This window comes from Bidens hawaiensis, unplaced genomic scaffold (genome assembly GCF_021521415.1).
Source record: "Bidens hawaiensis isolate Kalapana, Puna unplaced genomic scaffold, B.hawaiensis_p1.1 tig00021032_1, whole genome shotgun sequence".
Classification (NCBI taxonomy): Eukaryota; Viridiplantae; Streptophyta; class Magnoliopsida; order Asterales; family Asteraceae; genus Bidens; species Bidens hawaiensis.
The window spans coordinates 400083-415013 of record NW_027493251.1 but is presented as its reverse complement, the minus strand read 5'-3'; the positions used below and the strand labels follow the sequence as shown (position 1 = coordinate 415013).

At 32.6% G+C, this 14931-nt stretch overlaps 2 protein-coding genes across 2 annotated transcripts; both read right to left on the bottom strand.

Moving 5' to 3' along the window:
* Positions 1-6788: 6788 nt before the first annotated feature.
* LOC143562541 (uncharacterized) lies at positions 6789-7259 on the bottom strand. Its single transcript, XM_077050315.1, has one exon. It carries the CDS (start codon positions 7257-7259, stop codon positions 6789-6791), a length of 471 nt encoding a protein of 156 aa, XP_076906430.1.
* A 3730-nt stretch (positions 7260-10989) lies between these two features.
* Positions 10990-11640, bottom strand: LOC143562534 (calcium-binding protein CML42-like). The gene has a single exon (XM_077050308.1). The coding sequence runs from the start codon at positions 11591-11593 to the stop codon at positions 11009-11011; it is 585 nt and encodes a 194-aa protein (XP_076906423.1). The 5' UTR covers positions 11594-11640; the 3' UTR covers positions 10990-11008.
* Between the last annotated feature and the right edge of the window lie 3291 nt (positions 11641-14931).

The following is a 14931-nucleotide window of genomic DNA, read 5'->3' as shown; positions in this document are numbered from 1 at the left end:
ATAATTTAAGACCAATAGACTAATACGAGTAATATGATTTTTTTTTTTCTAATCTTAAAGTTGTTAAAAATCTTGAGAATGAATTGGAAACTACACGTGTGTATTAACAAAACCGGAAAATGGATTAAACATAAATAAAATATAACTACAGAAGAGTTTTTTAAATACTTAACAAGTTAAACCGTTTTTATACAGGTCAACCTGAAGCCAACTCGTCATTAAACAGGTCGTGTTAGTCGACGCAAAACTTTTTTTTTTGTGTTGGTTTCAGGTCGTGTCATTGCCCGTTTGCCACCCCTAGTTATACTATAAATAAAAGAGACAAGTTGATTATGAAAAGCTTATTTGTTGCAAATTTAATCTACACTATAATAAAAGGACTCAAAAGCAATATCTCCTTTGAGTTCCCGAAATAAAATGAGGCATTGAGTTGATCGTGTCAAACTCAAAACGTGATTCATATTTTCTTCTTCATATCAACTTACAAATTATTATTTATGTTTGTTAGTAAATAGAAATTTTATTTGTTTTTTTATTAATATCAAAATGTGTAAAAAAAATGTAACGGGAAATTTAATAGACATTTACTCCGAGTACTAAACTGACAAGGTATTACAAAATTACAACACACAGAGATAAAACTTTGGGTTTTCAACTTGTTCTCTAATAAAACATACAATGTGTTAATTAAAAGTTTTCAATTTAATTAATCTACCATTTTAATTTATCTTCTAGTCCGGCTCAAATCTGGGCTCCACTAAACCCAACATGTAGAGGTGCACAAAAACCCGTTTGGGTTTCGAAACCGATATCATAACCGTTTATGTTAACTGGTTCCTATCAGTCCCGATTACTCCTTTAGAAACCGGTGTCAAACCGAACTTGGGCCAGAACGCCTAATATCCTATTTGTGCATAAAGGCCTGATTTCAACAAAATTGTGATTTGAAGTTGTTTCCTATCTGATACAGTAGTTCACAACTTCACGTGTAAAGTTGAAAATCTGAACGTGTTTTTACTTTACAAATTGATGCAACTTTGGAATTATGTGCAGCTGATGTCATGTGTTAACATATAAATAAATACTAATGTAATGACTAACTAGGGTATATACCCGCGTGACACGTGGGTGGAATAAATTGTCACTAAACATAATCAACTTAACCATCAATTTAAACAAACATAATGTTTCTTTAACTATTAAAACTTAATAGATTTACATTGTCACTAAACACATTACCATACCAACCAAAAAGTAATAGATTTACATTGTCTTAATATTAAAACTTTTAAATTACAGGAAGTTAATTTGAACATAACAAACATAATAAATTTAAACAACAAATTCAAGCAACACAATACTTCTTCAAACTTTCGGACCAAAACGTTAACCATTTACATTGTTTAGATCTTAAAAGTCAAAAGTGTCAATAAGTTAATGTACATCGAACAACCAAAAAACATCAACAAAAGACATAAACATGTACTTTCATATTAAACCACCATCAACTTCTTTAAAAAATTATACCAAAATAAACTCATTTTGCTTCACCACCTGAAAATATAATAAAACATTAGCATCAATATTAAATATATTTAATAATGAGTAACATTTGAACATTAATAAAGTTGTTTTTATTAAAACAAAATAACATACAACAACAAACAAAGTAAAACGACAACATAAAGCATCTTTCTAACTTAAACCATTAAACCAAAATCATATATCAATAAAAATCTTTTTTGGCCGTAATTTTATACATAACAAATTTGATACTCATTTAAAACAACCCGTTTTGAAATATTTTCAAAATAGTTACAAAATATAAAAAAAATTGGAAGTAATCAACTTCAAAAAATTATGATTTTTTTTTTAGTTTTGACCAATCTTGCAACAAACTTTTAAATCAATGACATTAATGTTTTGTTAAACTTGCAAAACATAAAAACGATTTACAAGACATTAATATTTTGTTAAACTTACAAAACATAAAAACGATTTACAGTAAATTAATTTTCAAATAACTTTGGAAAGATTAAAAAAATTTATGTTGACTTTGAAAATATTTAAAGGTGAAAAAATATGATACAAAAATATATATACCATATATACATGTATTTTAATAAAAAAAATATATTAAAAACGTGAAAATTAATTGTTATATTTAAATGAGAATATTATTAAAGACATTACTAACGAACGTATATGAATATCCCGTACAAACAGAAAATGTAATAAACACGTATTTAAGATATTGACATTTTATGTTGAGTACATATTAAGAAAATAAATTAAATTAGAATATATTAAATGGTCGGTCAACAATATTAAAGAAAGTTATTAACTTTAAAAATTTTAGAAAACATCGACCCACATTGTAGTCAATTCAAAAAATAAATAAATAAATTATACTCAACTTATTTATTTGAAATTCGAATTATTAATTTGAATACACATAAAAAGTAATAATTATAAATAATGACTTTAAACTTTATTATATGATTTGATTAAATTAGAATATAATAAATTGTTATTTAAGTTATAAATCGGTTTACCAAAATTGTTAAACAAAATTTGTTATAGTCAAAGATCCTAAATACAAAAAAATATTACAAAAATCATGTCATAATGTAATCTTGAAATTATTACTTTTTTAGTCGATTCATAATTAATATTATTTTATTACAGTCAAAGAAATATGCATTCAATTTTGTTAAAAACCCATTATCATTAATTGAGATATTTATGTCTAATTATAAACTGGTCAAACATATAAGATAAGAAAATTGTGGAGATTGGAAACTAATAAACAATAAATATTGACAATGGAAACAAAAATTTTCCATAACCAACTGTAATATATATTTTTTTTAGAATTCAAATTCAAATAATATTTCGAATTTTTATAGTGCATTAATTGTTACAGTTTCCATAACCAAATGATGACACCTATTAGCATTAATTGTGACATTTATGGCTCATGTACATTGGTCAAACAAAAAAGATGGAAATGTGTAAATGTTAGAAAATATAATGTATCTTACAATATAATAAAATAATAATGTTTTAAATCAAATATATTGAAATATAAAAATGGTAAGAAGTAAATGTTATTATTTCTGTCAAAATAAGATATAATAACTAATTAGAAAAGGTAATAAATTAATAATAACAAAATTACTAAAATTATAATAATTATTATAAATTATATTAAATGGACAAAACTATATAAATAGATAAATATAAGATATAAAAATAAAAATTTTCTTTAATACATCGGTTCTGATTAAAATATATTAAATGGACAAAACCAACAACTATATATGATTGATTATATGAAATTCAAATAAATTACATGAATTGTGAAAAATAAAATACATGAATAATAACAAAAATATACATCAATATTAAACAAAAAATAAGATATCTTATCAACAAATCTTCAACCCATGAAATTAGCTGTATCAAGTTGGGAACATAACCTGAAATGAGAAAATTAAATATTAATATTCGTTTTACAAATAATAAATTTTAATCGTGGTAATGTTACATGTTATGAAATATTTACCCAGTAATTCATAAAATTCAACTTTAATTTAAAATTGAAAATTTATAAATTTTAAATTAAATCGTTTTAGAAATAATAAATTTTTTGTGATGGTAATTTTAGACATTATGAATGTTTGTTTAATCAGCCATTTAAAAAGTTCAACTTAAAGTTAAATTGAACTTTAATGTTTGACCATATAATTTAAAAATGTTTGACCAACTTAAACGTTTGACCAACAATTAAATAAAAAAATCAACTTTAATTTAAATTTGAAAATTTAAACTTTTTAATCAAATCGTTTAACTTACCAACTTAAACGTTTGACTAACAATTAAATAAAAAAATCAACTTTAATTTAAATTTGGAAATTTAAACTTTTTAAATCAAATCGTTTGGAAATTTAAACTTTTTAAATCAAATCGTTTAACTTACCAACTTAAACGTTTGACCAGCAATTAAATAAAAAATCAACTTTAATTTAAATTTGGAAATTTAAACTTTTTAAATCAAATCGTTTTAGAAAATAAGAAATTGTAATGATGGTAAGTTTAGACGTTTTGGAATATTGACTTACCATTTACAAATTTCAAATTTAACTTAAATTTGGAATTTAAATTCCGAAATTGTAATCGTTTTAGAAATAAAAAAAGTAATCGCGGTAATGCTATATGTTATAGAATGTTAAACCACTGATTTACAATTTATTATTGGCCTTACCGGAAAAAGAATAATGATAATGTCCATGGATGAAATTTTTTATTTGGAACCTAGAAGAACAACATGTAAAGAAAAATACAGGAAAAATATAAAACTTCAAATAAATATAAAACAACCATTGTTATAGGTATAACACATGAACCGAAAAACTTACCGGAAAAACCTAAAAACGTAGAAATATTAGCTTAATCGCCGTTTTTGATTTAGAACCTAAACTGATTTAAAAAAAAATTAGTTAACAATGAAAATAAAGATAAAAAGATTAGATCTACAATAACCGGAAGTAAATATGATGTTGTAGAAAAAGATATAACACTGCCAAAAAATCATATAACATTGTTGGCCATTAAAGTATAATATATTACCTTACCGGAAAATGATTAATCTCGATCTACATTACCGGAATATAGAAGATTGTGGATGGTAGAGTTAGAGAGAGAGAGAGAGAGAGAGATTAAATACAAACAAAAACGGAAAACAAAAATCTTACCGGAAAACCGTAATAACTTCAAAATATCAATTTAATCTTGGATTTTGATATACTACCTAAAGAAATTATTAGAAAATCATATAACAATTCAAATAAATATAAAACCATATCGGAAAACCTTATCGGAAAAAGATATTCCCTTGCCGGAAAATCAAATAACATTGTTGGCCATTACCGAAAAACGATTAATCTCGATCTACATTACCGGAATATAGAAGAAGGTGGAGTTAGTAATTAAGGCGAGAGAGAGAGAGAGAGAGAGAAATTAAAATGATTAAAATGATGGTGGAAATATCTAAGGTTAAATAGTATGTAAGATGACACATGGCAACATATTAGAGAGTCTTAGAATAGAAATGAGATGATATGGAGGCCTAGGTTGACACCCCAACATGTGGCAAAATTGTGTTGATTTAATAGATTAGTAAGATGATTAATCTAATTTACTCCTTTTAGAGGTTTACCAGTTGCAACAAAAGTATAATTACGCGACCCGTTTCATTTTCTTGATTTATCTGTTTGACCCGTTACACAGCCCGAATTGACTTGTTCATAAATAAACGGGTCAAAAATGACTCGTCCAGTTTGCCGACTCTTCTTTGTAATTAACCGTAAATGAACAAAATGTTGACTTTGACTATGACTTGGAACAACCCATAAATCATGTAATTCAAATATTCTTGATCAACGCAATCTTTTGTGTTATACATTTTTACATGTACTTTTCTAGTCGTTTTTTTTTTCAGATTTCGCTTTTGCGGTCAAACACGGTTTCCATTCATATTGACTTCAAACGTCAAACATGGCGTTTCACACGATCTAGCATAGTTATGTCATCTAATGCAACAAAAAAACAGAGGAATGAGGATATTTATTTAAGCAAATTGAAGGACTTTTGTTTTATGCTAAAAGCCAAAAATTTCTATGGTTTTTTGTATGCAGAAGATAGCCTTCGGTTGGGCCCTTTCTTTGAACCACAACACAAGTGCATTTGCTGTATTCTACCAAATACTCTGCTGTCTCTCTTATTGTCCCATTTATCCTCTGCCTGCATCCAAAATTCAAGTTTCAACTTATTATAATTAGTGGTGGTAATCGTGTCTGGTTGATGGGTTAGCTGGTTGAAATTGATGAGCCCAAACACTATTTATCCGTGCCAAAGACATTAACTTTAAATCAAAATTTTGTTGATCTAAAAGGGTTGGAGTGTTCTAAATGGGCTGTAATATAGTTGTAAGTGTGCCGTGAATGGGCTAACATCAGAGCCGGCTCCGAGAAGGCAAAAAATATTTTGGGCCTTAGGTAAAACGAACATTTTTTTTGTTTAAACAATTTAATTTTAAATGGGCTTAAAAATGTCTCAAATAAGACTAGAACCCACAACTTTTTGGTTAGATGTCATACCCTTTTGCCACTAGACCAAGCTCGCTGTTATGTAATTGTGTTGAAACATTGATTATACATATTTTTTTCCATAAAAATACATATAATTTTTATAAAAAAAATCAGGCCTAGTGGGGTGTCGGGCATGTGGCCGTCAACCACTCTGCCATACTCTAAGGTCGGCCCTGGCTAACATGTAACATGTTGAACTTATAAAGTACATGTTTAACCTATGTAACAAACTACAAAGGCTTGATCAGTCACATAAAATGTTGAGGGACTTAGCCGGATGTTTTATGAAAGTATGCGGGTTTCTTTTACGATAATAGGATTTTCAAATTTAGAACAAGTTTCATGTAGGGGTGCAAAATGATCCGAGCAGGGCCGAGCCAAGTGCAAGCATGGTTCTTTGATTTATAGCCTTACATAAATAATAGGTTTGTTTAGACTCACCATTTTAATCAAGCTCGATATAGTATCAAATTTAGAATTCTTTTAAGCTCGGCTCAGTTCTAACTTTATGCGAACAACTCATAAATGACTCGGGTTGTTTACACCTCTAATTCAATGGTAATGTTGGTAATTAGATTTATAAGTTTGTCCTTTCTGGAGTCAAATTATGGGAAATTGGCAAGAACAATAAACAACTTACCCTAATATTGCATTAGCTAAACTTTGACGTTTTCCTACAACAAGAAGGTCAATTCCATGCGCTTTGGTTTGTGACATAATCATATAAGCTTTATCTTTAGCGTTGGTTTCGACCCTCGACACATTCACCTTCAAACGAGGGTGCACAACCTTCCACGCGCTCTTCATTTGGTCAAGAAAGTCAACATCCCCGCCAATGCAACCGCAAACACCACCCTTAAAACCATGTGTCTCCGTGGTGGATGCCATGAGGGCGGTTGAAGATGAGTGTTTCTTGAAACATGACATTCCATGCTTCCAAAATGTAGGATGCTCAACATGAAGAAGATACAATATGTCATTTTCATAAATTACACGCGATAAAACATAATGGAGAGCAACTGCTGATTCACGGGTTGGTTCGGCTACAACCATAATCTTTTGCCATTGTACCGCCTTACCACCACCATTGTCAATGGATGATGACATTGTTTCGCCACACCACCGCCCCGTCCCGCTATAGATGATGGGAGGGAAGATGGTGGATGAAATGTTTTGGCATGTCAATAAGGACAGCCACCAAACCTTAGGCCATTGTTTGTGATCAAAAACTTGTTTTGCTTCAACACATTAAATTGGAGGGGCATGAGTAGTTTTAGGGGATTTGTTCAAAAAAAAAGTCTAAAACAACAAAAGTTTGAAGATCATTTTACACGTCAAACTCTTTTCTTTTTTTATAGTATTTTTAAATAATGAAGATGACTTTTTATTTGAGTTTATTTGGTTAAAAATCTATTTTCTTGGTTTTAATTTAACGTTTATGAAAAATAACTTGCACTTGATAGAAACTATGTAAGGGTGAAGGAATTTGATATTGAGACCCAAAAAAATTGTTACTAATATTAAAAATCGTGTGCGGCAATCAGTGGCGGATCCAGGAATTTTTTTTGGGTGGTTCACTACTTTTATATGTTTCAATTTCACCGAGTCGGGTATATAAAATTCCGGGTCGGTTTGAGGTTCGGGTCGGTTCGATGGTTCGGGAAAAGTTCATTACATAATAAAAATACGATAAAATAATAAAAGAGACACCGTCATTAGAAATTAAAAAACACATAATATCAATACAATAGTCTTTATGAATTAAAAAAAATTCTTATATTTATTTTTAATGGTTTACTACTTGAAGATGATGATCCAAGGTTCGATGGTTCACTTTGATAATATCTCTTCATATTCAAAATACCTACAAATCAACAATTTCAAACTAACAAATTTAAAACTAAGAAACTAACAAAAACTAACAAACTAACAAATTAAAACCAATAATCATTAAGGCTTTATTGTAACTGCCAATGTGTGTTGTTTGATTGAGCTTTATTTGTTTTATTCACATAAGTTTATTTAGTGTTGGTGAATGCAGATGGTTATCATTAATCACAAAGCAAACTACTTTCAATAATCATTTCGAATAAATAAAAAAAATAAAGTTACAAATATCAAAACAAATTTTCAGAGTTAACATAAGTTACAAGAAGGACTGGGTTTATTTGAAATAAATAAAAAAAATAAAGTTATTCACATAAGTTTATTTAGTGAAATAAATAAAAAATAAAGTTACAAATATCAAAACAAATTTTCACTCAGACAAATCGTCGAACAGGTGGAGGGCATCCCTGGATTCGGGAATCGTCATAAGAAGGACTGGGTTGGATCAATATGAATCGGATAACTAGAATACAACACTCTCTTTCAAAAAGATTTTCACAAAGCAAACTACTTTCAATAATCATTTCGAATGGATTAAATAAAATGAATCATACAAGAAGCAAAAAAATACCTACAAGGAGCAGTGACTAGTGAGCAGGCAAAGGACACCAGTCTGCAGCGACGGACGACGGTGTGGACAACCGGGTTTAGTTTGGTCAATATCGGTTTTTGTTGGAATTGATTTTTATGGGGGCAAGGATTGGTTCAGGGGTTTGAAACCAGTTCGGTTTACCGTTTACGTGTGACTGATTCAATCAGAGGCGGAGGCGATGTGCCGGAGTGGCTGAGCTGAGGGTGGAGTGGTGGACAGAGGCGCTGCAGCTGCTGAGCTGCTTTGCTTATGTTATAAAAAACCCTAACAGGCTAACATCAGTTAGGCACTTAGGGTAACTTAGTAAAAAAAAAAAAAAAAAAAAACTGTTAAAAACGGGAATAGAACTTGCGACCTCCGGGTTACAAAACCCACAAACTACCAGCCGGGCATGCACTTTATATTTTTTAAGATGGTTCCTGTATAATTTATAAGGTGGTTCCTTTATTATTTTCTATATATAAATACACTATAATTTCGAAACTCGGGTGGTTCCGCGGAACCACCCGTTACTACTGTAGATCCGCCCATGGCGGCAATTGGCATGACATTGCATTGACATGATAATTTTGCATGAAATGCCAGGAGGCTTTTTGTTTTTTTCTAAACAAATTTAATCATATACGCAACGTGAGGTGAACCTGTCATCCGAAAGAAGCAAAAAACGCTCTCGCAATGCCAAGGTCACCTCGACATTCAACATGCAATTTGGTGTTCGAGGATTATGTTTGGGACCGATTTGTCTTCCACGATTTCTATGTTTGGTAATCTATCTTAAATTACTTCATTCAAACAGTTGACTTTGATACTGTTTGTCAATATATTTGTGTTTGTGAATCTGTTTGGTAAATCATTTGTTATTTGTTGCAAATATGTTCACTCTTTTGGACTTATGATTTACATTTACCACACTGGGATCAAACTTGATACATTCTATGCTATTTATTGTCCATTTATTGTCTTACACATATTTCCTTGTATTAATCTCCCCTTAAGATTGGTATACTATCATATTAAATTTGACAATCAACATATTAAGTTGTAATTAAGTCCCGTGCCAATGTTTATAGATATTTAGAAAATGACGATGAGTTAAAACTAGTGTAAATACCAAGTCTATTATGTGGTCCCATTTGGTGCGTAGTGGCAGTGGTAATGGTACATAAACCGCACAACCTAGTATTTTCATGTGAGACCGACTTGGTTAGCTTTGTAGCCTAGTTATATTGAGGATTACTCGTGATCTGCTTGTTGGTTTTATTTGATTAGTGTAGCCGCCAGCAGTATCACCCTCATATAGAGGTGACATTTTCTATTATGTGGAATTCTCATGTATAATTTAGTCTAATAGCAAGACAAATGCTATATTTCAAGTAGCTAAAGAATCCACATGTGATGGTTGCATCACTTAAAGCCACAAGCCATTGAAAATGCTTCACGTATAAATTATAGGCTCATATATGTGGGATTCCTTTTAAAAGTTTTGTTTCCGGAGGCCTAAAAAATGATTCACATTTACTCACTGCACGTATGATGAGTGTTTTCGTTGTGAAACTTTTTGATTATTTATTGGATGGCGATTGACATTTTAGGTTACTTATCGGATGGCTATTGACTTTTAGATTACTTATTGGCTATTGGCTATTCGATCAAATCATATGTTACAAAATATATATATTAACTAGTAACTTCTGCTTACTTACCATGTTTCATGTTATGTGATTTATGTTATGTAATATTCTAGATGGTAAAGCCTTTTGTGTCTCTAATATGACTGTTGTATGTAACTTGGAAATATTCTTAATGCGTTGGCTCATTTCTCAAACAAGGTTGCTCTTTAGCGGTTTATGGATTTTGATGGAAGTTTGGCGTTCTGAAGCGCAGTTAAATTTCCATAGCCTTTTCTTCCGTTTCCCATCAAAGCACAATTTCATATTTCACGTGAGGATGATAAGCGTAGTTCACTCAACACACAATGCGCCAATAGCTTCAAGAATAAAATCAATAGAGCCATAAGATCTTCATCAATAAAAACCTATAGAGAGCTAGGGTGCATATATATTACATGTCGTAAACGAGAGAGAATAAATGTGAGCAAGACATTTCATTCAATATTCAACTATTACATACATCACGTATATAAAACAAAATACGAAATCGAAACTGAATGATAAATACGTGAATGAATGATGTTACATTATGTCTGTTAATTATAATCATCTAAAACATTGTTAAATTCATATCATTTCGATATACCTAGTCATCAATATATTACATAAGTATACAATATCCAAAACAGAGAATAAACTCTAGCGGCCGAGACATTACATTAAAATGTCTCGGCCGCTGGAGAACCCATGATCACACACCTACCTGTTCACCTGAGAACCACAACATTCCGCATCATATCCTTAAACTCGGTAAAGTCGACACGACCATCATGATTCCGATCAACGGACGAAATCATCATCTCCACTCTCCCAATCTCATTCCCTTCCGCAAACCCCAACTTCACCAACACGGTCTGCAACTCCTGGGCCGAAATAAACCCGTCTCCATCCTCATCAAACACCTTAAACGCCTCCGTCATATCCGCCTCCTCACCGCCACCTTCATCCTCATTATCATCATCGTTATTATTATTACTCAAGTCCTCATTGTCATCCAGCTGGAAGAAGAGGTCGTCAATCTCCTTATGCAATGCCTGGAAGTCGTCGAACGTGAGGCCGGTGTTGCCGGGCTGGATGAAGGTTCGGATGATGGAGTCTAGCTCGCTGATGTTGGTGTCGAGGCCTAGGAGGATTAGGGCGCGGCTGAGCTCGTCGACGGTGATGAGGTCGTCATGGTTGGTGTCGAAGAGGTCGAAGATGCGGCGGAGGCGGACGGAGTTGAGGGAGGGTGAGCGGAGGCGGAAGGAGGAGGATTTCAGCTGGTTGCCTTTCGCGGATGTAGGGGTTTCCATTAGATGTATATGTGCTCCGCGAATGGAATGAAATTGGAATTGGAATTAGAATTGAATTATTGGGGGTGGTAATAACTAATAAGAGGATTGGATTGGATTGAATTGAATTGGGTTTGAATTTATGTGGTTTGGTTTGAAATGGAAATCAATGGTGGAAATTGTGGATCATGCATGATTTACGATAACTTCCTTCCTTTGCATGTTATAATCCTATAATTTTAGATGATTTTTTTTAATAAAAAATGTTAATATTAATCTTAACAGCATTCTTGATTTTTTTTAAATAAAACCATGAACTTGTAACTTGTGTATTTAGGTTGACTTTAATCAAGTCGGTTCTTGAAAGTCTTCTGACAAACGTGAAGGGATAATGAGAAAATTACTTTGGAGTGATTTCAATAATGTCAATAAGGTTCGTTAGGTGACGTGGGAGAAGATGGCGTTACTCAAAGAGAGAGGGGCGTTTGGCTTGTCTGGGCCAAGGATGTTAATGGTGCTCTTTTAGTGAAATGGGTTTGGAGGTTTAGAACGAAAAAGGAGGGGTTGTGCAAAAGGGTTATTGAAGCCGTTCACGTTCAAAAAAACGGTATGAGAAACGGTTCATGTTAATAAAATAATTACAACATCGTGGAAGAAAGCAAGTTAGGTGGGGTTAGGATGAAAAAGTTAGAGTGGAAAATGTAAAGATATCAAGTATTGGTCGGACATTTGGGTAGGAGATTCTTGCTTCAAGTGTGATTTTTCTAACTTGTTCAAGTTGAAAAAAATAAGCTTGCGTGATTAGAGACCGGGTATGGTGGCTTAATAATCAGATTGTGTGGAAATGGGAATGGTCTCGAGTTCCGAGGACATGTGTTGAAAGAGATGAATGAAAAAGTTGTTTTAAACGCATTTGACAACGAAATGCAGTGGGAATTTCGAATCATCGTTTTAAGATATGTTTTACATCAGTCGAATCGTATTCTTCTTCCGATCAAAAGCCCTAAAACATTGGTTCAAATCTCGAAAAAAAAGTTAATGACGTTAAATGTTTTTTTAATGGAGGTCCATTGAGACAAAAGGTTGAAAGGATGGATCGTTGGTAGTGATTTTTTTAAAAGTGAGATTATTATCGACTAATACATAAAAGATGAGATTATTTATACAAATTTATCTTTTTTTATTATTAATTTGCAATTGGTTATTCTCATTTTGGTCCACATAATCTAACTACGAAACCCATCTATGTTCAAACTATGAAAAATGCATTTTTAAAACATAAATGACGTTCTTTAAACCAATCATAAACTTTATTGAGATAGGTGTGATCCCTCCTCCGAGAACTGTATATGAGACTTTCATCTCGTACAGCTCAAGCAAAAACATCCAAATACTGGTTGGAACGGATATTTAATAGAAAGTTTGAAACTTCTTACCTTCCGATTCAATCTGCTATGAAGATAAGAATAAAAAAAACCGAAAGTTCTTCTTCTTCTTTGTGGCGATAATACAAAAATATCAAGTTAGGGGTGTATATCGGGTCAACCCGACACTATTAAGGTTCGGTGTACACCGTAAAAATTTCGAGTTCAAAGTATCAACTTTTCAAAGTCTAGAGACTAAAATTACCAAAATCCAAACTGGAGGGTTAAAAATGAAAATTCTGGTTTCCTGACCCATCGCGTTACGCGATGAGTCAGAAGAGACTCCCATCGCGTACCGCGATGAGATGTCTGACAATTTGTGACACGTGTGCCACGTGGCACACGGTGGCACTATGTTTTGCCACGTGTCACCACGTGGCAACACTGCCGCTACGTGGAGCGGCGCCTACCACGTGTCGACACTTGGCAGGTCTACGCTGTGCGTCAGCAGACCTATATCGCGGTACGCGATAGGTCTGCTGAGGGACCCATCGCGTACCGCGATGGGAACCAATTTGAGGCCTATAAATAGCGGCTAAGGGCAGATCATTTCCACATCCCACATCTGCTCTCTCACTTCTTTCTAGCCTCTCTCTAAAACCTATAAGCGATTTGCCTCGATAAGCGTGCCACGTTCCATCGTTTGTGTACCAACGTTTCCTTTAGAAGTTGTGCCACCCTCCACCCACATACCAAGAAGGTGTTGTTGAAATGGCAATGAATCTCAGTAAGCGTGTCGACGAGTACTGAAGTTTGGTGTAATCGTTTGACGATCGAGAAGTAAAGCGGCGTCGGAGTGCTGCTCAAGTCCCTTGGATTTCGGTACGCCACTAAGATTAGGCGTAATATCGAATTCAATATTATATTCAAGGCTTTGGCCTTAAGTCGAGGTTATACTCGATACCTCGATAAAAGAGAAAAGAAAACATAACAAAGAAACGAATGAAAATTTGATGGTTAAATATTGTGATACATATATATATGTGTAAGTATATATGATTATATTCTTTGTTATGAAAATATTATTTAATGAATAAAGAGTATTCTTAAATAATAAAAGAAAAGATTACGTTTCTTAGAGAAGAAGAAACGTCGGGTTTTCATATAAACTAAAAGTTTATAATTTACTTTTAAACAAGAGGTTTTCAAGTAAATAAGAATTGAACTAAAGGTTCAATCGAGGATTGAGATATAAGACTAAAGGTCTTAAGCCGGATCGTGTATCCGACTAACAAATATTTATACTCGTAACTATAGGTTCGAGATAAAGAAAGGGAAAGACTCTTGGAAGGTGAGTGAAGCCGATCCTAAAGAGATAAGGTGAATACGCCCCCAACTTTTAAACTTGTTTTCAAATGAGTCAAACTTGTTATATGAAATTGTTTATAAGGAACTATGTGTTCTTAAAACCGTTATAACTATGGGTATGAACCTAGCCCTCAGGCTGTGGTATACATATGTCTGGATCCTTACATAGGTGGTACTATGCGATATATGGGCATGATCGCACCACCCTTGGTCGTAGGACGCTCTCCTGCAGGGAGTACGACCGTTGTGTATATTTATGGGTACTTAATTAAGTCAAACGCTGTGGTGTTTGTGAGGTGACCTAGTGTAGAGGCTCTAATTGATAATGTGTTATTTGACTTTGTTATTCCTATGCCACGTTGGGCCGAGGCAGGCGTAGTCTCGAGGGGTAATAAAGTAAAAGAAAGTATTTTGCGTCAACGTGTTCACCAGCATTCGTTGCTGACGTATTTTCTTACATTTTGCAGGTGAACAATGATAGCGCTTGGAAGTATCGAAGTGCTATTGATATATCCGATGGCTCGGATTTCTTTTGTAACTTAATATATGAACATGATGGTTTGTAATTATTAAACACATAAATATTTTGTAACTTAAGCGGGTGTTATAATCCCGTCTTTTGAATAT

Coding starts and splice junctions, on each gene's coding strand:
- LOC143562534 (XM_077050308.1), bottom strand. CDS start 11,593: ATGGAAACCCCTACATCCGCGAAAGGCAACCAGCTGAAATCCTCCTCC.
- LOC143562541 (XM_077050315.1), bottom strand. CDS start 7,259: ATGTCATCATCCATTGACAATGGTGGTGGTAAGGCGGTACAATGGCAA.